The sequence below is a fragment of the Lampetra fluviatilis genome, chromosome 39, assembly GCF_964198595.1.
Source record: "Lampetra fluviatilis chromosome 39, kcLamFluv1.1, whole genome shotgun sequence".
Classification (NCBI taxonomy): Eukaryota; Metazoa; Chordata; class Hyperoartia; order Petromyzontiformes; family Petromyzontidae; genus Lampetra; species Lampetra fluviatilis.
Genome location: NC_136313.1, coordinates 6558127 through 6583492, shown reverse-complemented (window position 1 = coordinate 6583492; position 25366 = coordinate 6558127). Strand labels below are relative to the sequence as shown.

At 54.9% G+C, this 25366-nt stretch overlaps 1 protein-coding gene across 2 annotated transcripts in view; it reads right to left on the bottom strand.

Moving 5' to 3' along the window:
* Positions 1–25366, bottom strand: part of ANO8 (anoctamin 8) — a 56265-nt gene that overhangs the window by 12077 nt on the left and 18822 nt on the right. Inside the window, exons 2-16 of one of the 2 annotated variants that reach the window (XM_078874553.1) lie at positions 17148–17249; positions 16525–16657; positions 14787–14922; positions 13488–13584; positions 12674–12790; positions 10820–10947; positions 9328–9489; positions 8643–8795; positions 6325–6451; positions 4869–4924; positions 4432–4506; positions 3201–3917; positions 2478–2669; positions 1753–1884; positions 568–678 (exon numbers count right to left, since the gene is read on the bottom strand). In XM_078874553.1, the coding sequence (XP_078730679.1) occupies positions 568–678; positions 1753–1884; positions 2478–2669; positions 3201–3917; positions 4432–4506; positions 4869–4924; positions 6325–6451; positions 8643–8795; positions 9328–9489; positions 10820–10947; positions 12674–12790; positions 13488–13584; positions 14787–14922; positions 16525–16657; positions 17148–17249 (2438 nt within the window). Of the gene's footprint in view, positions 1–567; positions 679–1752; positions 1885–2477; positions 2670–3200; positions 3918–4431; positions 4507–4868; positions 4925–6324; positions 6452–8642; positions 8796–9327; positions 9490–10819; positions 10948–12673; positions 12791–13487; positions 13585–14786; positions 14923–16524; positions 16658–17147; positions 17250–25366 lie in introns of those variants that run through there. The other variant, XM_078874554.1, reaches the window with a different exon arrangement.

The window sequence follows — 25366 nt, the reverse complement described above, 5'->3', positions numbered from 1 at the left end:
CACACAGACGAATGAGCAAAAGAAATGATTTGAACTATGTAAAAGTGTCTTAGAGACATATCTGGGAGTGGAGCTGTCCCTGTTTCCTGTAGCGGGCCTTATGGAGGCATGTGACAAGGGGGAGTGCGGTGATGGCGGTGGTGGCAGTGGTCGTGGTGGAGTGATGTGGTACAAGAGGATGTGGAGCTGAGTGGACTTGCTGATGACCGGTATCAGCGGTGTCAAGATCGGTCTCTGTGGAGGAGGCTCGTGAAGGACGCTGCTGCTGCTGCCGGGCAGTTGGAGGCAGTTGCCCTCCAGCAACAACGGAGGGCAGAGTAGCGACGCTCACAACAACGCCCGGCGGCTTAAAGCACAGCAAGTTGGCACAGTAGGGGGCACAGGTGGCTTCTGCCAATCATCTCAGTCAGTCGACCCATGGCACCTGGGTCTGTCCCGTGACCTCCTACCGGCACGTTGCCTTAACGTGCACACAGCCTGTCACAAGCGCCGTGGTGACGTCACCGCCACTCAGTGGCGAATGGCGGTTGTCGTTGTCGTTGTTGGTGGTGGTGGTCGTGGATGTACCTTGAAAGTCTCCCTCCTCTGGAACTCCAGCTTGGCCATCTCCTCAGCGACCCAGGAGGGCACATCCGGGATCAACTTGAGGATGGCGTACTTCAGCAAAAGCCCGCAGTGCTACGCACGCGCAGGCACACACACGCTAATAGCTCAGTGGGCTTTACCTGGTAACATAAAAACATTGTTAAGTTGTTCTTGGTTCTTTCGGTAAAGTCACGTAGAAGAAAAGTAATAAAATAATAAAAATAAACTCAATAAAATAATTCTCACGACGTTTCGGCTACAATGCAAGCAGATTCTTCACCTGAAGACGGCTGCTTGCGTTGTAGCCGAAACGTCGTGAGAATTATTTTATTGTGTTTTATTTTTATTATTTTATTACTTTCCTTCTACGTGACTTTACCGAAAGAACCAAGAAGATGAATCCCTGCAGTCACGAAAGCTTTAAATCGAAATGTATTGTTTAGTTGTATTTGTATATATATATTTAAAGCGATTTGATTACCAATCCAATGCTTTGAACTCCCATCGTTTTTTGTATTGTTTGTTGTTGCAACGTTATGACCCCGTGTCCATACTGGACATCTATGAAAAATAGCTATATAGCTCATTGGATTCCTCCAGTATGAATACATATTATTATTCTGTGTGCACACACGACGAGGGGACACAACGCCCTTGTAAAGCTTGTTGGGGGCAAGCACTGTTAGCGAGCCTCTATCACACGGAAGCACAACAAGACAATGACAAAGATCTCCCATATAGCCTCTAACAAACTGTTTGGGCAAGTGCCGTTGTCAAGCACCGACGAGGGCTGGCACGACAAACGAGGGGGTGGGTGGCCAACAACAATTAGCCTCTAAAAACAGCGCACTCAATCGCTTGTGTCACTGCTAGGGCCTCTTGCAGTGACAGAGGTGTGTGTCTGTATAAACGTCGCCACCGGGGAGACAAAGGCGGCCGGGCGTGTGCCGTGTCGGTCTTCATAGGTGCTCGCTAACAGCAGTCGCCTCAAAAAAGTCTGTCAAGGCTGCACGAGGGGATCTTTGTCTTTGCTAAAGTGTGGTTGCTGGCCAATGGAATTCGGCTGTCCTGTGAGGAGAAACTCCACGTGGGCTCGAGAGAGAGAGAACGAGAGAAAGACAGAGACCGAGAGAGAGACACAGACACCGGGGGGAGCTGCTGCAAAACCTCGAGCAGGACGATGGCGAGGACGATCCCCTCGGAGCTGAACGACGGGAAGAGGCTCTTGAGCTGCCCGCTCTGGCCGATGAGGGCGCAGTTCACCATGATGGCTACCGACACCATCAACTCCATGGCGTCCTGCGCGGCGAGAAAGCGGCGGCTCAGCGACGTTGTGCGCGACCGCCGTGACATATCAGTTTCGCTGGCCGTCTGGAACGCTCTTTCGTTCCGATGACAGGAAGCACACCGGGAGCTATGCAGTTTGAAATCATCATTTAAAATGACAAACCCGCGTCTTTGGAACTGTTCTGTGTGTTTCATTTGCTGTCCTCTCCCCCGCACCTGCGATTAGCCAAGGTTGGCTACGTACGGCGCCAAAGAAGTTGAACATAAATACGTAGAAACTATATTCAAAGCTTTCGTGACTGCAGGAATTACTCTTTGGTTCTTTCGGTAAAGTCACATAGAAATAAATTTAATTAAATAATAATAGAATACAACGTTTTGATTTAATTGAATTTCTTGACTTTACCGAACGAATTCAAGAAGAAATACGTAGAGTTCATGCCAATGTGGACTACCCTGGCCTCTTTTTGAGTTCTCCCATGCCTAAATCAAAACCAAAAAAGCGGACACCCAAGTGTGGCCCCCGCCCCCACCCTAACTTCCACACCCGCCGCTCAAGTAACGTGTCGCCGGTCGGCTCCTGTGGGGGCGCGTGGGGGCTGGACCTGCCAGAGGCCGATGTTGCGCACGCGCTGCCCAAAGGGCCTCTGCAGGCCCGTGCACAGCTTGAAGGCGTCCGTGTGGATCTCCATGAGGTTGTTGGCGAGGGCGCAGAGCGCGGCGAGCGGGAATGCCGAGGAGAAGAGAACCACGTAGCCGAACTGCACGTACATCTCAAGGTAGTCCTCGATCGTGTCCTAGGGAGGCACACGCCGGGGGGAAGGGGAGAGTCGCCAAACGGCACGCGGCGGCTTTTAATGCTGCGCCGTGACCAACGCGGAATAATGAGCGGCGTCGCTGTGGACAATTCCAGTCTCGAGATAAATATTAGCGGACAATACCACCGGTCTCCTTCTTCACATAGCTGTCCCCTGCCACACACAAAATAACGGCATTTTTTTTTATATACACACCCCCTCGGCTGCACGGCCTTCTGGGAGTGTATAAATGTTTTTGCAGAGAAATCGGTCACCGAGTGCACGCAAGAGAAACAGCGAGCACGTAACACGTGCAGACGAGCGTGCAGCAATGCCCCTTCCCCCCTCTGCTATTCATTTCTCTCTCTTCACAAGCACGGTAAACGCGCAACCCGGACAATCCGCACGCGGATGACGGACAGTCAGCAATATCTACAAGACGAGCCGTTTGTATTTGGGCCGTGCATTCCGTGAACACCGTCACGGTGCCATAATGAAGCATCACAGCATCGCACCGCCACGCCCGCTCACCTTGTATTGGTCCATGCAGCTCTCTATTTCGGCCTGGGCGATGGGAGGATGATCCTCTTCCCCCTCGTGCGTCTGCTCCTCCCCACCTCTTCCCCCAGCCTCCTGCTGCCCCCAGGTCTGAGCAGCAGCAGCAGCAGCATCAGCTGCCCCCGCCTTGGCTGCCCGCAACCTCACCGAGTCCGCCGCCCCCCCACTCTCCGACAGCCCCCGTTCTCCCTGCGTCTCCCTGGCCCCCGGCACCTCCGCGCCACAGCCGACCGGCACGTCCGACTCCTGCACCACGTCTCCTCCAACCTCGCCCTCCGCCTCGTCCTCCTCCACCGTCGCTTCTTCGGCGCCGCCGACCTCGGAGAATCCCCACTCGTCCTCGTGGCCATACACGGAGCCCACGGTCAGTTGACGGAAGCCGCCGCCGCCGCCACGGTTGCGGTCATCGTCGCCGCCGGTTTCACCAACACCGGGCGACGCGGCCGATGACAAGGATGAGGAGTCGGTAGGGGGAGACGAGGAGGACGAGGGGGGGGGTGATGATAAGGAGGAGGAGGAGGCGTCCGAGTAGTCATGCAGGGAGATGCCCTCGCACGGGTCCGGCGCGTGCGTCGCGTCCCGGGGTCTCCGCGCCAGGTCCATGCGGCGCAGCTTCTCCATGACGTACGGCTGCAGCGCCTCGCGCAGGTTCTGCATCAGCTGGCGCGTGATCAGCAGCGCCGCCAGCATCTGCCCGGGCGACGGCGTGGATTGGAGCGATTTTATTCATTTCAAAGAAGTCCGTGCAAAGCAACACAATTTAATGAAGAGCAACATACCGGTGCACGTGAGCAACTACGAGACATTGATCAAATAAGCGAAGACTGTGATGGGAAGAAAAAAAAGCGGAGCGAAAACTGAACAGGGGGCACAAAGAAGCGTGGAGAGGCGGATGCCTGCAATTGCACGGAAAGTGAAAATAAAAATTGATTTGAATAAAATATTTTTCATCACGATTGCCGAGCGCAGGTTCCAAAACGGCACCGTCAAAGTTGTGAATGACATTCGTATTTGTTGGGAAGCATTCATTAATAGCCATTAATATTCATTAACATGGGCCTGACGAGCACAAATTGGGTTGTGATTAACAATCAAATGTATTTTTTGTTTACAAATGTTTAAGCACCGACAGCTGATGTATTTTGTACTAGGCCCCGTAAGTGTCATGAATTTAGAGAGAGTGCTGCGAAAGGTGGAAACGCACCTCTTTCAGCCTCTTCATGTCCTTGAGGTAGAAGGCGATGTAGAACAGGCTCAGGTAGGAATTTATGAACTGAAACTGGAAAACAACAGCTTGTGAATGGTCCAGCATTCATCCGTAAACATTCATCGCTGATATCTAAATCAGCTCAAGCCTTCCTGTAAATCACGTGTCTTCTGCGTGTGGCCACCCCCCCACTCCCGGACGCCGCTCCGTACGACAGCGTTGAGGCCCTCCTGTCGCCTCTGCCTGCACAATCCTCACCTCACCTCTCCTCTCATCTCCCCTCACCTCTGCCTGCCTATCTTCACCTCTTCACACTTTTTTTGCTCCCGATTTTTCCTTGACTCGACTCCCCGTTCCGTGCCACGGGTTAAAGAGCCGCGAGTTCAGATCCATTTCACGGTAAAATATTCACGACCACTCCTTTTTATTCTCACCATGACCAGCTTGATGATGAGATGGGCTTCGTACGTCGTCTGCAGCCGGTAGTTTTCTGCGCAAGAAAAATTAAAACGTGACGGAGCGAGCGAGCGAGCCAGTAGATTGGAGCGATTTGTTCATTTCAAAGAAGACCGTGCAAAGCAACACAATTTAATGAAGAGCAACATACCGGTGCACGTGAGCAACTACGAGACATTGGTCAAAAAAGTGAAAACTGTGACGGGAAAAAAAAAAGCGGAGCGAAAACTGATATGGGGGCACAAAGAAGCGTGGAGAGGTGGATGCCTGCAATTGCACGGAAAGTGGCGCGCACGGTCCAAACGCAAGACAGGGACGTCACGTGGACCGTCGAGAAAGTGCAAGCAGACACATCACGGTGTTTAATCGAGGTGCGCAAAAGAATCGCTGAGAGAAACACACCGTTGGAATAATACTGAGAGGCAGGAGGATTGGCATAGGAATGCGTCAGGGGACATCAATTGGACTGCTAAAAAAAGTCAAGTGGGCTCTGCACAGGGCACGTCACGGCTACGAAGAATGACAATGATCCGATGGTCGGGACTAACGGAAGAGTTGCGGCTAAAGTGGCGGACACGCAGAAGCCGAATATTGTGGATATCTCTCGCTGCAAACAAAGAAGAAGCAAGACCGTGCGCAGGAGCCCGACGTCTTGTCGCGGGGCATGGTGCCGAGAGTAAGACCGGCATTAACAGAAAGACGACGGCTTAAATAAAAACGACTTGGCATTCAGAACAACGCATGCGTGTGGGCGACACGTCGCATCACGTTCAGAGAATGTGGGACGCGCGTGCGTGTGCGTGGGCGCGTGCGTCCGATAATTATTTGAGCAGAGTTAATGGCTCCATTAACTCACTCCCGGCATGGATCATTAGTCGTTCCTCTGCCGGAACATCGCAGGAGAATAGATAGCCCAGCCCGGCAGATTAATTACAGGCACGGGCGGAAGAGTTACACGTTACGCCACGGGCCATCCACTCCAACTCTTGATCAAGCACCGGCCCTGTACAACTGGAAAGAGGCTGCTAATTGATTTGAGGTTGTAGCTCACGACGGTTGAACGAAGATGACAGCATGGGGAGGCCTTCATCAAGCAGTGAATAGACTATGGATTGTTGATTAAACTCAACTATTGTTTATTTTCTCAGATAAGGCCCACTGAGCTATATAGCACCACAAATGATCGCTCAGCCAAGTGGCTTATCAAGTGAAAATTTCTAGCAGCCAGATACTCTAAACGCGTGATGTTTATTCTAAATGTGGAGGGAAAAACCGGTGAACCTGGGAAAAAGTCTGCGCGACCACGGGGAGAGCGACACCGCAAACTCCAAATATACAGCAGCAGACATCAGCGTCAGGACCGAACCTCTGCATACCAAGCGAGGTAGTTAACATCTCGCCACCGATTGACGTTGCCGGAGCTGTAGAACGCACCCCTGTCGTTGAGCCAGTAGGCGATGCTGTTGTAAACGTCGTTGAGGAGGGTGACGATGATGGCGAGGAGCACCTTGGGCAGGTAGTGCACGCAGTCCGACACGCCCTCCATACTCAGCAGGTAGTCCTGCAACGCAGGCGGAAAGATCCCCAGCGTAGCCGTTAAAACGGACTCGTCGGGGCAAGTGCTGCTAAGCGAGTACCTATGGTGGCTGGCACGGCGCAGTTAGGGATGGGTGGGCAACACCACGCTCGGCCGCCTTTGTCTCCCCAGTGCTGATGTTTACTATAAGTCTATCTTGGCAAGGCCTGGAACCAGTTAACCAAATTCACATCTGTTATTTGGTCGCGAGCGAGAATGGAACTCGGGTTGTCGGGTTCGTAGTACGGCACGCTAACCACTTGCACGTCCACTCCAGCACACAGCAAAGACAAAGATTACCCATATAGCCTTAACAGAATATTGGGCCAAGTGCTGTTAGCGAGCAGCTATGAAGGCTGGCATGGCGCATAAGGGGGTGAGTGGCCAACACCACGCCCGGCTTGCCTTTGGCTGCCCAGTGGCGATGTTTACACATCGCACCAAGTACTCATTTGAGGCCGAGTCAACCTAGGCAAGGCCCAGAAGCGAATAAGACATTCACCTGTGTTATTGGTCGCGAGCGAGAATCGAACTCGGGGTGCCGGGTTCGAAGAGCAGCCCGCTAACCACTACTCTACCATCACCCAATATTCCAGCACAACAAACAAGATAAAGACATACACAGAGACACATCAGCTAACGACATCATCATCATCACCACCATCACATCGTATTTACACCGCGTCTGTCGTGCACTACATCCAGAGACGCCTAGCCGAGAGCTGGCCCTGTGTGGCACCATCAGCACAGGACGCAAAGCAGGCCTTGGTCTGCCGGTAGGGGGCGACGTTGCTAAGCGACTTCCCAATCAAGTAATTTGCCCTCTTGTGTTTCCATTTGGCGCTGATAAATTGCCCTCACCCATACCCCCTGATAACAAGAATAATTCTGTTCTTGCGTATGACAAATATGTTCAGCAGATCGATGCCAATGTTGGGGTCTGCTATAGCCACGAGAGGACTTCAAGGAGATAGTTTGTGTAGTTTTGCTGTTCCCCCTCCGTTGAAGGAGAGTAGACTACAGTGGTTTACCACGTGGTCCATGGGCAAAAACGCACTGCTGTGGCTTGTGTCTTTAATTTTCTACTCAGGAGGGAGAGGTGAGCATCATAGGCCTGGTGGTGATGTTCTGATGGGGATGATGGATCCACCACCACCACCACCACCGGGGTCTTCGAGGCAGAATGTCAAAGCCAGGAGCAGGTGTGACGTTTCGGTCTGGGATGAGGCAATTATTGTGGACGTCCACGTTGTTCCACTCAGTTTGCTCGCAGCGCTCTTCTGGGTCTGGGTGAGATGCTAGGATGGTGGCAGCAGCAGCGTTGTTCTGGGTGAGATGCTAGGATGGTGGCAGCAGCAGCAGCGTTCTTCTGGGTCTGTGTGAGATGCTAGGACGGTGGCAGCAGCTGCGTTGTTCTGGGCCTGGGTGAGATTCTAGGATGGTGGCAGCAGCAGCAGCTGCAGCGTTCATCTGGCTCTGGGTGAGATTCTAGGATGGTGACAGCAGTAGCGGCGTGATCCCAGAAGGGGGTTGGGCGAGGTGCATCATTAACGAAAATAATAACTCGGATTTACAGCGCGAACAGAAGCCAGACGTGTGACACCATCTTTCAATTATCGGGATTATTTTGCCGCTATAGATTTCCACATGATAAGCCACTTTGTTGAGCTCTCATTTGTGGCCAGGTCGCTTCTGTAAAATAAGTTAATACCACAGTGGGCTTTACCTGGGAAGATAAAAAATAGTTTATTTTTATTTGTATATATTTTACGAGTGATTTGTTTACCTTTCCTATACTTTGTGTATTGTTGTGTTGTTGTAACATTGTGACCCGCCCCTACTGAACATCTTTATAGCTCTTGGCGTTCCTCCTCCAGTATAAATACAGATCCTGATTCTGGTGAAATGGGCTTGGGCAGGACAACATCGTGGCCGGGGCGATGGCCGCTGATCGAGACTCCCAACAACGGAGAGAGACGTTCCAAGTGGACATGGAGCGATGAAATTGGCTCTCGTTTTGCAGGCGATAGGCTTGAGTTATCAACAAAACGACGCGTGGTTCAAGCATCGTTCATTCTGCTCTTGAAAATTAAACTTCGTGCGATTTTCACTCCTCCTCCCACCCTCCCTGTCCCCCCTCCCGCCCCCCGCCCACTCCCTCCCTTCGCCCAAGTACCTGCAGCTGGAAGCAGGCGAGCATGGTGACGAAGACGAGGGCGAGGCCGGCGACGCACACAGGCACGCTCACCAAGCAGCGGAAGAGCTCGCGCTTCCAGCTCGGGTAGTAGAGCTGCTCGCGGCCCGTCACGTTGCTCACGCGCTTCTCGCCCTGCGCGGCGGGGAGAGGGGGGGGAGAGCGAGAGAGAGGAGGGTGGGTGGGGGGAGAGAGAGCGGGAGACTCGGGGGGGCACGTGCGTGTGTGACTTGTACGCGCGGCGAGAGATGTCATCGGTGGATGAAGGTGGATGGAGGGGCGGCCATGGTCAAGTCTCCCGTACGAGTCTCCCCAGTGCTGCCCCCCATGCGAGTCTCTCCAGTGCTGCCCCCCGTGCTGTCAGAGTGCTGCCCTCCCCATGCGAGTCTCCCCAGCGCTGCCCCCCGTGCTGCCAGAGTGCTGCCCTTCCCATGCGAATCTCTCCAGTGCTGCCCCCAATGATGCCAGAGTGCTGCCCTTCCCATGCGAGTCTCTCCAGCGCTGCCCCCAATGCGAGTCTCCCCAGTGCTGCCCCCCGTGCTGCCAGAGTGCTGCCCTCCCCATGTGAGTCTCTCCAGCGCTGCCCCCCGTGCTGCCAGAGTGCTGCCCTCCCGTGCGCTGCCCAATCAGCACCGCCCCCCCCCCTCCAATACCCCTTCCCCCCCACCTGGTACTGGGGTCTCGGCTCCTCCAGCAGGTCGACAGTGGCGTCGAGCGTGCCCCAGCGGTACGCCAGTTCCGCGCCTCGCCGCTTCCAGCCGCCCAGGAACACCGAGGCCCAGACGACGTTCCACAGCGAGAAGAGCACGAAGCCCGCGTCCTGGCTGGACTGTCACGCACGCACGTGTGGGGAGCCGTGGTGGAGCGGTTAGCGCTACGAACCCGGCGAGCGGGGATCGATTTCCCGCCGACGGCCGCCAACACCGGTGACGATTATTCTGAACTACCGGTCCTTGGCCTCCCCTAGGTCGACTCAGCCTAAAATGAGTACCCGGTGGGGTGTGTAAACATTGCCACTGGAGAGACAAAGGCGGTGGGGCGTGGTGCTGGCCACCCACCCCCTCGTATACTGTGCCGGCCTTCATAGGTGCTCGCTAACAACACTTTCCACAGCAGTCTGGGGGATCTTTGTCTTTGTGACGTGTGATGAATAAAAGTTGCTAAGCGACTTCCCAATCAAGTAATTTGCCCTCTTATGTTCCCATTTGGCGTTAATAAATTGCCCTCATCCACACCCCCTGATAACACGAATAATTCTGTTCTTGCGCATGACAAATATGTTCACGGGATCTTTGTGACGCGCGATGACTAAACAGCCCTCAACATTGGCACGGCTCGGTGCTCGGTGCTGCTGCGAGTCCACTTGTATAGGTCCCAGCCAGCTGGCCGCGTTGAGCCACGCTGCTCCGTGTTATCCGTGGACGAAGGCCGATGAATCGCCGGGGCCAGGTGGCTCGCGGGGGTAATGCCCCGTGATATTCATCAGTGTTGTTCTTAGCCCTTGTAATGCCATTCAGCGGCCTTGGCACAACAATCTCATCTGACCCTGTCCAGGAATATATTACTATAATGGCTAAAGAGGCATTGAAGAAGCTTGGCTCTTTTTTCTGTCTCTGATGGGGTCTCTAGACAATAGACTGACAGACCGACCTCTGATTGAGCCTCTAGACCAGCCGTCCCCAACCTTTTTGGCACCAGGGACCGGTTTCGTGGAAGACAATTTTTTCACGGACCGGGGGAGGGGGGGGGTCATCATTGGGTCTTTCCCCCTTTTCAAAGAAGCTCTCCAGCGACGTTTGTTTTTTACTCATTGTGGCTCGGTGTTAGCAGCTTGTGTGCTTACCACAACGGTGACTGAGACAAGTGGCGCAGTGCGGGAAAGAGGCGCGGACGGAAGTGGCAAATAATTAAATAATGGGCGGGATACGCGCGAACTCACCGCTCACCTCCTGCTGTGCGGCCCGGTTCCTAACAGGCCACGGACCGGTACCCGTCCGCAGCCCGGGGGTTGGGGACCCCTGCTCTAGACAATAGACTGACTGACCGACCTCTGATGGCGTCTCTAGACAATGGACTGACTGACCCGCTTCTGTTGGCGTCTCTCGACAATCGCTGGAGCAAGGGCAGTGCAACCAGTGCTTCGACTCATTCCCCAGCACCTGCGTGGTGTAGCAGTAGACCCAGAGCAGGAGGCCCAAGACGGCCGGATAGACGAGTGCCGACGTGTAGTAGCCCAGCCACGCGAAGTACATGGCCACCTTCACGCCAAAGTACTCGCACACCTCGTCTGCGGGACACCACGGGAGGGGCGAACGCAAACGCACGTTGGGCGACGCCACTCCTGCTGCTGATGAACGCTTCCAAATTTGGAATGCTCATCCAGGGATGTTTCGCCGAGCTGGATGAGCGCGTGAACGTCCCATGGCCAAGTTACTTTTTATTAATCCACAATTTTATCCCAATTAATTCACGGAATGTTTGTTACTATTAAACTGCACAATTGTTTTGCTTAACCGGGTAAGGTCCACCGAGCTGTTTTGCTCTTTTTCAGAAGCGACCTGGCCACAATTGATAGCTCAACGAAGTGGCTTATCATCATCACGTGCAAATGTATAGCAGCCAACTACTCTCAAAGCGTGATGTTGATTCTAAATGTGGAGGGGGAAACCGGAGGACCCGGAGAAAAATCCACGCGGCCACGGGGAGAAAAACACACAAACTCCAAATATACAGCAGCAGGCGGTAGGCAGGGTCGGCATCGAACCCACGACCTCCTGTATACCAGGCGAGGCGGTGAACATCTCGCTACCGTGGCACCCAATTTACCAATTGCACGCTGGCACACAAGCACCCATGTCTCTCAATCATACACAATATATCTTCAACTCTCAGGAACTCATCATCATCTTACTATTGTACACAAAGCTTTCATCTTGGATACAATTCGAATACGTTCAATGTGTTTTTGTCTTTGCTTACAATTTACTCCAACTGTGCTCTCTGCATCACGGCAAAAAATGTCATCGGATGTTTGACATTCACAAAACGCCCGCAGTATTAACCAGGGTGGCTGCCGTGATTGCACTGCAGAACCTGCTTGGCCATGTCAGCACCCACCCACTCACCCACCCACGCAAACAAAGACAAAGATACCCCGTATAGCCTTAACAGGCTGTTGGAGCAAGTGCTGTTAGCGACCACCTATGAAGGCAGGCACGGCACACGAGGGGGTGGGGTTGCCAACACCACGTCCGACCCCCTTTGTCTCCCCAATGGCGATGTTTACACACCGCACCAGGTACTCGTTAAAGGCTGAGTCGACCTAGGGGAGGCCCAGGACCGGTTCAAATATTCGCCGCTTATTGGTCACAAGCGAGAATTGAACTCAGGTCGCCGGTTTCGTAGCGCAGTGCGCTTACCATGCGCCACCGCTTCCCCCAAACACACACCTACACACACCCCCACAACCACTCACCAACACCCACCCACACACATCCACCCACCAACACCCACCCACACACCAACACCCACCCACCAACACCCACCCACACACATCCACCCACCAACACCCACCCACACACATCCACCCACCAATACCCACCCACCAACACCCACCCACACACATCCACCCACCAACACACATCCACCAACACCCACCCACCAACACCCACCAACACCCACCCACCCACACCGACCCACCAACACACATCCACCAACACACCCCCACAACCACCCACCAACACCCACCCACCAACACACACCCCCACAACCACCCACCAACACCCACCCACCAACACACACCCCCACAACCACCCACCAACAACCACCCACCAACAACCACCCACCAACACCCACCCACCAACACCCACACCGACCCACCAACACCCACCCACCAACACCCACCCACACACACCCACCCACCCACACCGACCCACCCACACCGACCCACCAACACCCACCCACCAACACCCACCCCCACAACCACCCACCAACACCCACCCACCAACACCCACCCAGAGGCTGCTGGTGGAAGGACGGCCGGACCCAGCTCTTCATGAACTTCGTAAGCGTGCCGCGATCGTGCAGCGGGAACACCTGGTCGATCACCTTCCTGTTCAGCAGCTCCAGCACTGCACGGGGGAAGCAAAGACAAAGATCCCCCCGTATAGCCTTTACCGACTTTTAGGGCAAGTGCTGTTAAGCGAGCACCTATGAAGATCGGTCACGATACACAAATGGATTGGGTGGCCAGCACCACGCCCGGCCGCATTTTTTCTCCCTAGTGGCGATGTTTACACAGCACACCAGCTCCTCATTTGAGGCCGAGTCAACCTAGGCGAGGGCCAGGACCGGTTTGGATAATCGTCACTGGGGTTGGCGGCTGTCAGCAGGAATCAAAGTTGGGTCGCCGGATTCGCAGCGCAGTGCGCTAACCGCTGCGCCACCGCTCACGGGGGAAACCTCACGCAGGAGCTGTGATGATGGACCCTGTGTCATAATACATGAATATACACAGAAACAAACTCACATTCATCGATAACACTATGGCTTTGAAAGGAAAAATATAGAACAGGTCATGTTATAGGCAATGATCCTTCTTCATGGCAAAAAACCCTTCAATTTCCACGTGATAAAGCCACTTCGTTGAGCGATCATTTGTGCCGAGGTCGTGTCTGAAAAATAGCCACATAGCTCTAGTGGGCCTTACCTGGTAAAATACAGATACGCAAGCGAGTTAGTTTACAGTCGTTTTCCAAGTGGTATTTCTCAAGTAATTTGCGAGTATTTTTTCCCCTGTTTTCCGACGATGGGAATGTGCGCGCCCACCGATGGGCTGTCCTTCCAGGAAGCAGACGTCATGCAGCCTCTCCCCAGGCCCTGCCCGCAGGTTCTGCAGCCAGGTGAAGATGATGCTCTGCCTCTCCTGCGAGACACGACCACACGCATCACCACCACCACCACCACCGCCCACCACCACCACAACAACAGCAACAACAGCAGCACCCGCCGTTCGCCACGAAGCGGCGGTGACGTCACCGCGGCGCCCGTGCCAGGCCAGGTACACTTTGAGGCCACGTGAAGTGTCCTGGGATCGCTGGCAGGAGGTCACGCACGGGACAGGCCCGGCAGGTGCCATGGGTTGACTGACTGAGATGACTGGCAGATGCACCAGCTGTGCCCCCCTACTGCGCCAACATTACCACAACAACACCACAACACCAACGCCACAAACACTAATCGCCATAACGACACGGCCACATCATCGCTATCGCACAACCCTGGTGGCAGGGCCATGGTGAAGTGCGGTGGAGTGTGTGGTAAGGTAGGGTGGAGTGTGGTGAAGTACTGTGGAGATTGGTAGAGTTAGGTGGAGATGGCTGGGCCCTGGGTGAGTGTGGTGGAGCTCTGAGTGAGTGTGGGTGAATATGGCGGAGCTGGGTGGAGCGTGGGTGAGTGTGGAGCTGGGTGGAGCGTGGGTGAGTGTGGAGCGTAGCGGAGTGTGGGCGAGTCTGAGTGAGTGTGGTGGGGCTGGGTGGGGCTGGGTGGGGCTGGGTGGTGCATGGATGAGTGTGGGTGAGCGTGGGGTGAGCGTGGCGTGAGCGTGCGGTGAGCGTGGGGTGAGCGCGGGGTGAGCGTGGGGTGAGCGTGAGCGTGGGTGAGTGTGGAGCTGGGTGCAGCGTGGGTGAGTGTGGAGCGTAGCGGAGTGTGGGCGAGTCTGAGTGAGTGTGGTGGGGCTGGGTGGGGCTGGGTGGGGCTGGGTGGTGCATGGATGAGTGTGGGTGAGCGTGGGGTGAGCGTGGCGTGAGCGTGCGGTGAGCGTGGGGTGAGCGCGGGGTGAGCGTGGGGTGAGCGTGGGGTGAGCGTGAGCGTGGGTGAGTGTGGAGCTGGGTGCAGCGTGGGTGAGTGTGGAGCGTAGCGGAGTGTGGGCGAGTCTGAGTGAGTGTGGTGGGGCTGGGTGGGGCTGGGTGGATGAGTGTGGGTAAGTGTGGGGTGAGCGTGGGGTGAGCGTGGGGTGAGCGTGGGGTGAGCGTGGGGTGAGCGCGGGGTGAGCGCGGGGTGAGCGCGGGGTGAGCGCGGGGTGAGCGCGGGGTGAGCGCGGGGTGAGCGCGGGGTGAGCGCGCCGACCTGGGACGACAGGAAGAGGGCTTCGTTGTCAACGTTCTCGAAGATGTCCTCGTCGCGCATGAAGGGCTGCATGCCGCCCCCAAACTCGGCCCTCACAGGCTTGCGGATCGACAGCAGCTCCACTCCGCACAGCAGGCTGCACGCAGGGGACACGCACAGCAACACACACAAAGCACGTCAACAACAACAGCCGACGGCATTCATCACTAAGTGGCAGTGATGTCACCACGGCGCTTGTGCCAGGCTAGGTCGAAGGCTCGCAGAGAGTCAGGGACCCCGAAAAGCATGAAGAATAACCCAGAGGCCTGGCCTATTGATGGTATCGTAGGCCTTGACCAGGTCGATAAAGCAGAGATGGAGGTTCCCTATGCATCCGCTGTAGCGAATGGACAGAGAATATGGCTTCAGTGCAGGACTGCCCCGGCCTGAACCCACAATGGGGCTCCGCAAGCCTTTCCCCGGCGTGTCTGGAAAAGCGACACCACATGACACTTATATACACATACATACACACACACAGATACACAAAGATACACATACCATCAAATGACAAATGGGAAGACGTAGAACCAGATAACAAAAACGCAATAATAATATTTTAGTACGTTAGGTATTTGCGTCATCCTATAGCGCCGGGCTACGATGAAGGTGCCACGTTTCACAGACGGGTACGGTCTGCCGGCATCAAGTTGTCATTTGAGGTCACTTGTCAAACTCGGCAAGCTTGGACCAAGACACCGGCATGAAACGCCCTGCTCTTTGCGAATGACGTCCACCGCGAAGCGGGCGGCGCATGGTGCTTTTTAACGGTGAACACGCACGCACGCGACCGCGGGATTCACCGGGGGGGCGGGCGACCTCCAGCGTTCAAACCGCCGCAATTAAGCGGCGGGCCGCGTCACTGCCCATTGCGAAACCGGCCAACTCTCGTCCCCGACCTGGCTCGTGAGCCAAACCGGGACACGCTTGAAATGCCGCTCGAGCACGAACGCGTCTCCGCGGCGGGTCGCGAGATGTGTGCGGACCGCGGGAAGCGGCAGCGCGGTTGGTCGGCGTGCCGCGCCCACGAGCCTGGCAACCCGGGTCGATTCCCCGCTCGTGACCAATAAACAGCGGCGAGCGACAGCGACGGTATGCCGAGGCCTCGAATAAGTACCTGGTGCGGTGCGTAGCTAACATCGGCAGCGGGGAGACAAGGTGGGCGGGCGGGCGGGCCGGTGGGCGTGCCAGCCCTTCGAAGGCGCTCGCAAAACAGCGCTCGCCCCAACGGTCCGTTTCCAGGGCTACGCACGGCAGAGGTCGCAAACGGGTTTTGATTCCTTACCCATACCCGTACCCGGCCGCACCAGGGTCGCAAACGGGTACCCGATACCCGGCCGGGTATGGGTAGGGTACGGGTATTGGGTACCCGATTGCGACCTCTGGGATGAAGCCATGTTGCAGGCGCGGGTGGGTTGATTCTAGGAACTTGAATTGTGAGAAGAGACAAGGCGTTGGGAAATGAGTGACAAACGGTTACTCACCAGTGACTCACGGCCTACCCGTACCCGGCCGCACCAGGGTCGCAAACGGCTACCCGTACCCGGCCGAGTACGGGTAGCCGGGTATCGGGTAGGGTACAGGTATCAGGTACCCGATTGCGATCTCTGACGCACGGCGCAAGGGGGGTGTGTGTGTGTGGGGGGGGGGGCGCCGGCGGGGCGGCACCGCTGTCCCCTCTGCGTGCGGGTCCACTCACTGGCTGTAGGAGGCGGTGAGGTAGAGGCCGTAGGCGCGCGTGCACGGGTGGTGGCGCACCTGCACGACGAGCTCGGGGAGCCCCACGCGCAGCTTGTTCAGCAGCCACAGCAGCGTGGCGTCACTCGTCTTCTCTGCCGGGAGCACGCGGGGGCCACGGCGGCCACACGCGGATTCCAGTGAGTCACGACAATGCGGCGCATCGCGCACAGGGTAGCCACAACACAGCGCAGCCACACACGGGGTCACCACGACACAGGGAAACCACGCAGCACACCACGCACAAGGTCACCACGACACAGGGAAACCACGCAGCACACCACTCAGGGTCACCACGACACAGGGAGCCACGCAGCACACCACGCACAAGGTCACCACGACACAAGGAAACCACGCAGCACACCACGCAGGGTCGCCACACCACAGGGAAACCACGCAGCACACCACACACGGGGTCACCACGACACAGGAAACCACGCAGCACACCACACACAGGATCACCGAAGCACAACCACGCAGCACAACCACACAGAGGGTCACCACGCCACAGCGCAACCACACGGCGCGGGGAACGCCTTCACCCAGCAGTGGACAGAACATGGCTCACGACGATGAAGTCTGTACCTGGCAGGACCATGAGGACGTCGCAGTCGTCGGTGGGCACGGTCTTCATCCAGGAGCGCGTCTGCACCAGCGTGTGCGCCAGCTTCTTGCCAAACAGCTTGTCTGTGCAACCACAGAGACAAAGAGGACGCCCCACGTGGTCTACGCAGACTGTCGGGGGGGGCAAGTGCTGTTTGAGATCATCTAATAAATAAGTAGAGGGGGGCGGGCGGGGGGAAGGGGGGCCACAGCGCACGAGGGAGTAGCGTGGCCAGCATCGGCCTGCGGCACATTGGCAGGCCCGTGCTGCGTACACTGTGCTAGACTGCAGTCTGGGAATTCGAATGGTAAAGATGAGTCGAGACGCTACATAATGAGACCTCCTTTGCCAGAATTAAATTATGAAAATAGGGTTTTCCCCTTTCTGGCAATAAAACTGTTGTGTTAAGATGATAAAACACATAAACTGAAACCTTTCCAAGGAATCGTGTCTGCATTAACCACATATACTTGTAGTGAACATGCTCTGACAGTATGTGCATTGTCTTTGAAACTGACACCTGTTTTATTACCAGAAAGGGGAAACCCCTATTATCATAATTGAATACTGGCAAAGAAGGTCTCATGATGCAGCTGCTCACCCCGAGCTCTCAATGCCCTGACAGTGGCATTGTCTTTGTGCTGTTCGCCGTTTGGCGTCCTCTGATCTAACGCTGTTTGAGACTCGGCTCTAAAGAAAGCTGTTTCTGGTGTGGACCAATCAGTTTCAAAGACAATGCATATACTGTCAGAGCATGTTATTTTGTTTGCATGTTCACCACAAGTATATGTGGTTAATGCAGACATGATTCCTTGCAAAAGGTTTCAGTTTGGTGTTTTAACATCTTAACACAACTGTTTCATTGCCAGAAAGGGGACAACCATATTATCACGAGTCGAGATGTCAGGTGCCGAGGCCATTCAAACGCCCAACACGTGGAAATCCTCATCCTTTGCACCACGCCTGGCCACTGTTCACCCCCAGTGGCGAGGTTTACACAACATCACCAAGTCCTCATTTAAGGCCGAGTCGACCCAGGAGAGGGCCCAAGGTCCGGTTGGCACATCACTCGCCACCGACGTTGACCGTGGCCGGGACTCAAAGTCACAGCGCGTGCTGTTTGGAGCGCGGTGCAGCGCTAACCGCTGTGCCCGCCACTCCAGCCACCACGGTAGGAGCCGCCGTCCATCACTGGCCACGGAGACACCGAAGCCCGTGCCAACCATGGTACGCCACCGCAGCAGCGCGGGGAGGTGGTCTGAGATGCCACGGCTGACCGCAAAAAGCCAAGCAAGGGCGGACGTTGCAGGCGTTTTGTTACGTTCCGTGTTTTCTTCCCACCGTGTCATCCTGAACGTGCTCACGGTGTCACGAGCATCCATTCAGATCAGTGGTAGGGCAGTGCACGCCATCGTGTGAAAGCTGCGTTCTTCACTAATTTTCAGAGGTGGGGGGGGGGGGGGTCACTTTCTCCGATGAGACATCGTCAGTGTGTGGGCCGCCACGCGTTTGAAACCATTGCTGGGTTTGACAGCAGCACGATGACGATGATGGTGATGGGGGGCGACTTCACTCTGTGTGGATTGTCAGGGGCCGCACGTCAGGGGGCACACTAAAGGCCACCCAGTGGCCGCCAGTGGCTGGCCTGTGGAAGTGTATATCACAGAGCTACCTAGGAGATGCTTTAACGTGACCGCTGGTGTACGGAGTTAAGGGCAGCACGACTCTGCCAGCCCGCACTGCGACTGACAGCATTGCCTGCCAAACCAATAATCTAATTTCCCAGAGTACGAATTTAGTCGGATAAAGCGAAGGGCTCTCTTGAATGCGGTGTCATTCACGCAGACATTGGCGATCGTGCCGAGACCGTCAATTCGCCGAACCTGAGAACCCGGTCAAAGCACGGGCGGCTCAAATCCAACACGGCGTCTCAACGGTGCCGACTCGGCGCTCCGACCTTCCGAGCTACCCGACCGTCAATGACCGACGACGACTACGACCTAAGGCATGTCGAGTTTGCGTTGTGCCGCACACAGCCAACCATGCTCGTCAGAGGTGCGCGGAAAGGACAAACGAAAGGAAACGCAAAAATAATCTTGGGGGCCACGTGGGCACAAGTGCCCTACAACAACGTAACTCGCGCAGTTCCGTTTGCACGGCGCAGAGATGCATTGGCCGTGCTGAGACGGCACTCACTCCCATTCCGAAAAGTAAATTTCTGGCAAGGCCTTCATCATGGGCGATGACAATCACAACGACGACGATGATGAAGCTGGCTAAACCGAACGGGCGTGTGAATCCAGGAATTCACGTAACACACACACACACGCACGTGGCCATGCTTAACCAGACGTCCCTTGCAAGACGGACGGTCAGTGTGGGTAGAAGAGCAGACCAAGTGCCCTCTAGAGCGGTGTCCCTTCACTCATTTTCAGAGGGGTGGGGGTCACTTTCTCCGATGAGACATCATCAGTGTGGGGGCCGCCACGAGTTTGAAACCATTGCTGGGTTTGACAGCAGCACGACGACGACGACGATGATGATGGTGGGGGGCGACTTCACTCTGTGTGGACTGTCTGGGGCCGCACATCCATCAGGGGCCGCACTAAAGGCCACCAGGGGCCGCCAGTGGCCCGCGGGGACCTTGCAACGAAGAACCCCGCTCGAGAGGGAATCTCGAGAGCTCCCTCTCGAAGAGAGACTGCTCAGCCGCCACGAGCGGCGGCGCGAGCGAGAAAGCAATTGCAGGGTTGCCCTTCTGCCTCTTGCACGGCCACACACACACACGCGCTCCTGCTCCTGCTGCTGCCCCTGCTGTTGCGCCACCACATTCATAATTCACGTGCTCTTTTACGCAGTTCCAATTAGTGCCCCGCGCTCACGGGCCAACTGTGATGGCCCCCCACCACTGTGAAGATGCCAGCATGCAGCCTCTACGAAGAAGACAAAGATCCCCCGTGTAGCCTGAACAGTAATAAAATAATTACTTCCCTTCTACGTGACTTTACCGAAAGAACCAAGAAGATGAATCCCTGCAGTCACGAAAGCTTTAAATCGAAATTTAGCCTGAACAGGCTAAGTGCTGTTAAGCGAGTGGCACCTATGAAGGACAGCAATGGCGCACGAGGGGTGAGTGGTCAAAACCACGCCCGGCCGCCTTTGTCTCCCCAGCGGTGATATTTCATTGGTCTTTGGTAGCCGTGAGCGAGTTCGATTCCCGCTCACGGCCAACACTGGTGACGATTATCTGAACCGGTCCTGGGCCTCCCCTAGGTCGACTCAGCCTCAAATGAGTAGCTTGTGCGGTGTGTAAACATCGCCACTGGGGAGACAAAGGCGGCCGGGCGTGGTTTTGGCCACTCACCCCCCCCCGACGTGTGCTGTTCTGGCCATCATAGGTGCTCGCTCAAAGCACTTGCCCCAACAGTCTGTTAAGGCTGTACTGGGGGATATATTTCTTTGTCTTTGTGCGATCCGTAAAGCCTGAGATGGATGGCAAATCCTGCGTAATTGAAACCGGAGACTAATCTTGAGAGGTTTGGGATTAGCGGAATAATCATCACACGCCGTTGTGTAATTAAGCCAGAACAAGCTGTGGGGGGGGGGGGGCAAGGGGGGGCGAGCGGCGGGCAAGAGGGGGGCAAGGGGGGGGCAAGGGGGGGGCAAGGGGGGGCAAGGGGGAGCGAGATGGGGGGAAGAGGGGGAGGCGATGGAGGGGCGAGCTCAGCTGAGAATTCCAACAGCCAATCCAGCGAAGCGAAGAGAGTCGCCAGTGGAGTGCCTCAAGTTGTCTGACTGGAGGAATCCGATGAGCTATGAAGCTCTTTTTCACAGATGACAGCGGTTTCATCCGTGGAGGGGATCGCAACGCACCCAGGTGAGAATGACAGCGAGCCTTCAATCAAACGGTCGCGTATGTTCAAGGATTAGGATGTGTGTACTTGCGCGTGCTGAACTTCTTTCGCACCGTACGTAGCCAACCGTGCTAATCGGAGGTCCATTCATTGGGCACTTAAATACCCGCTCTCCCACCCCGGCATCTCAAAGCGCCTTGCATCGCAACTCAATACTGTAATGTCAAAGGCCCAGCTGTAGTTTACTAATATTTTTAGCCTAGGGGACCCCCTCCCACCACTCGCGACTGCTGCCCCTGTGCAGCACGAGGTGACGGAGACACCGGGCCAGCAAGCGAGCATTCGTCTGTCGGGAGGGGACGACGACGTTGAGATTCTTCATTAAAAAGTAAATACCGTAAATGTTGAGCCATTTTTGTTATTTAATTTTTATTCGAGAAATGTTTACCTATAATGCCGATACTGACTAAGAAAATACTCCGGGTTAAGTGTTCAAGTGTTGCGGTGTTACCCAGGACCGGTTGAGATATCAATCACCCCTGATGTGTAGCCGTGGCCAGGAATGAAACTCAAGGAAATGGCACGGTGCGCTCACCACTCCGCCACCGCTCCACCCCAGACACTGGGCGCAGCTACACGCATCACGAGGCATTCGACCATACTTCACCACGCTGGTCAGTGCGGGTTAGCGAAAGCGGCAGACGCGCAAGGAGCGGTTTCAGGTATCAATGGACGCGGACGCGCTAGTCGTGGCCGGGACGAGAACTCGGCTCCGCCGTGTTCACGGGCGGCGGCTTTAACTGCTGCACCGCCGCTCCCACCCAGCGACCTCCCGATGGAAAAATCCGTCACCTTTGCTTTGGACCTCAAATTGGTTTCTAAAAGCCTCTGGGTGGCGGTTTATCCCTTTCTCCTTTCTCGGCGGACAGACGCATGGGGGAAGCGCTACCCCACACGAATCAAAGTGGCGTCGTCTTGCGGCCACAAGGGACGAGTGGGTTGCGGTCGTGGGGCTTGATCTCGCGCGCGTCTGCATGCGCGTGTCTCTCTCCGCCGGTTGAAAGCGTCTCTGCGGTTCTCTCTCTCTAAAGCACTCGTATCACTCTCTAAACTAAAGCGCTCGTATGCTTTAGTTTTTTCTCCCCAGCACGTGCGTAAACATCGCGCGGTGCGGGGTTGGGCATCCGATCGATGCTGCGGTTCAATGACCGAGCACACCAGGATGTGCGTCGCTGATGCGACGTTGACAACCGCAGCTCTCTGCCCCCCTTGTTCAAGTCGAGATTTGGGGACCCACTTTCTACCGTACGGCTAAAGAGGTTTTTAGTTCAATGTTTCGATTCCATCGCATGTCGATGCTACACGTCTCCCGTGCAGCGTCCGGAGAAGCGGTTGCATTGCGACGCTAGAAAATAAAAATTGTATCGTATTGTAAGATTTCTGGGCAAAAAATAGTCTACAAATAGAACAGATTTCACTTTTGAGCGCTGTTTTATAATTTAAGTCGAAACTGGATATAAGCAAACCCTACAAGCACAGTTCTGAATATAAGCAACACATCCTCACATATTCGACAACGCAAACTTCGCTATGCATTGTCGGGAAGCATTATGGGTGAAGGCAAATATAAACACAACTCCCACCAGCCGAATGGCTTTCCAGACCAATGTTATCCCTCGGCAGTTGTTTGAGCGAACAAACTCTGGACTGGTTTCAGATGGATGGGTCTCATGAGCAGCCAGACTTGTCCGACAAACGGTGCGGGATTCAGCAGATGTCATTGGCAAGCGCACTCCAAATAAACGATGGAACCCCGTTTTATGGGGAGGCACAGAACGGAGTTATGTTCATTATTATTATTATTCCACATGCGATGATCCCGCTGGTTTACTCAGTAAATGCTCACCGAGTCTCAGGACTCGTTGTCAGGAGGATCCGGCCAAGCTTTGCAATCCAGGGGCGATGCTGCTGCTGTGTAATCCCCATTGAGAAAAGTTTTTTTCAGCATTGGGATGTTTTGGCCAATACCAGTTATAGATCGTGTTGGTGGGGGGGGGTTAACTATGGAAGGAAACCGGAGAACCCGGAAGAAACCAACAGGGCGAGAACAAACAGACTCCACACAGAAAGGCACCCGAGTCTGGACTCGAACCCAGGTCCTTCTTAAAAACTATAAAATAAACAATTTTTTTCTTTTTCCAGGTGATGCCCACTGAGCTATTTAGCTTCTTTTTCAGAAGCGACCTGGCCACAAATGATAGCTCAACAAAGTGGCTTATCACGTGGACATTTATAGCAGCCAAATACTCCAGGCGTGACGTTCATTCTAAATGCGGAGGGAAAAACTGGAGGACCCGGAGAAAAATCCACGCGACCACGGGGAGAGAAACACCACAAACTCCAAATATACAGCAGCAGGTGTCAGGGTCCAGGATCGAACCCACGACCTGCTGCATACCAGGCGAGGGAGTTAACATCTCCTAGCCCCTTCTTGCTCTGAGGCACGGGCGTTAACCACGGTGCCACCACCCTGCCTCCATCATCTTTCATTGCATCAAACTGTAGCACAGCTGCGCATTACTCCTCAGGGGTGTGCTTATATCCAGCCTCTACTGTTGTAGTTGTAATATTCGCATGTAAAGCCCTTTTCATCAATCCACTGCTGGATGAGGAGCTCAACACAACCGTGCAGACTTGCGAGGGTATATTCGACCACACTTCTTCACATTTTACAACAAGTTCTTTAAAGCATATTTAGCCTGCTCAGGATCATGGGTAAAACACCTATAGCATTGCACGGGTCCATCAACGGCCGTGCGTGTGTGTGCATGTGTGTACGTGTGTACATGTGTGTGCGTGTGTGTACGTGTGTGCGTGTGTGTAAGTGTGTGCATGTGTGTACGTGTGTGCGTGTGTGTAAGTGTGTGTACATGTGTGTACGTGTTTGCGTGTGTGTGCGTGTGTGTACGTGTGTGCGTGTGTGTGGGAGCGGTAGTGTAGCGGTTAGCGCACTGCGCTACGAACCAGGCCACCTGGGTTCGATTCCCGCTCACGGCCACCACCAGTGACAATTAATCTGAACCGGTCCGGGACCTCCCCTAGGTCGACTCAGCCTCAAATGAGCGCCTGGTGCAGTGTGTAAACATCGCCACTGGTGAGACAAAGGCGGCCGGGCGTGATGCTGGTCACACCACCCCTTCGTGTACCGTGCCGGCCTCCATAGGTGCCACTCGCTAACAGCACTTGCCCGTACAGTCTGTTACAGGCTGTATGGGGGGGGGCGGACCTTTGTCTTTGTTGTGTGTGTGCGTGTGTGCGGCGACCTGGGATATCAGTCACCGAAGCAAATTGAGAGGTATTTACAAGTCAGGTTAACAATGGGAAATTACCGGACGTCAATGTCATTTGAGAAGGATGGGGAAATGTACCCAGGGCTTAACAAACGCTGGGCGACATCGCAGCCCCATTCAGCAAACAGCGCACGGCCGCTGTCGCTTCCAGTTGTAAAGGGCTCCGAACGTAACAAGGTCCCCTTTGTCACGGCTTACTTACGTCATTAAAACAAAGGCACATGCATGACTGCCACTGGTCTTTAAACAAGGCAGCCAACACAGGCCCGGCGGCTTGGATAACTTCTCACCACCGCCAACCCACACGGCAATTAAAATTCACCGCGGGTTTATCAATTCTGGTCGTTTTGGAGCTTCGGCTGTTTCGGACCGGGACCGCACGCGTGACGACTGCCAATTCTAGGGAAGATTCAGCGGTCCGCTCGTCAGGACCGAATTCTGGAATTGGTGAATTGGTGTTTATGCTGCCTGTACCTGTCTTGTATGCATGCTGAACTTCTTTCGCACCGTACGTATCCAACCGTGCTAATTGGAAGTGCGGGGGAAGGCCAACAAACTATGGGTCTCTGTGTGATGAGTCTGTGGGTCTCTGTGTGACGAGTCTATGGGTCTCTGTGTGATGAGTCTATGGGTCTCTGTGTGATGAGTCTATGGGTCTCTGTGTGATGAGTCTATGGGTCTCTGTGTGATGAGTCTATGGGTATCTGTGTGATGAGTCTGTGGGTCTCTGTGTGACGAGTCTGTGGGTCTCTGTGTGACGAGTATATGGGTCTCTGTGTGACCAGTCTATGGGTCTCTGTGTGATGAGTCTATGGGTCTCGGTGTGATGAGTATGAGTCTATGGGTCTCTGTGTGATGAGTCTATGGGTCTCTGTGTGATGAGTCTATGGGTCTCTGTGTGATGAGTCTATGGGTCTCTGTGTGATGAGTCTATGGGTCTCTGTGTGATGAGTCTATGGGTATCTGTGTGATGAGTATATGGGTCTCTGTGTGATG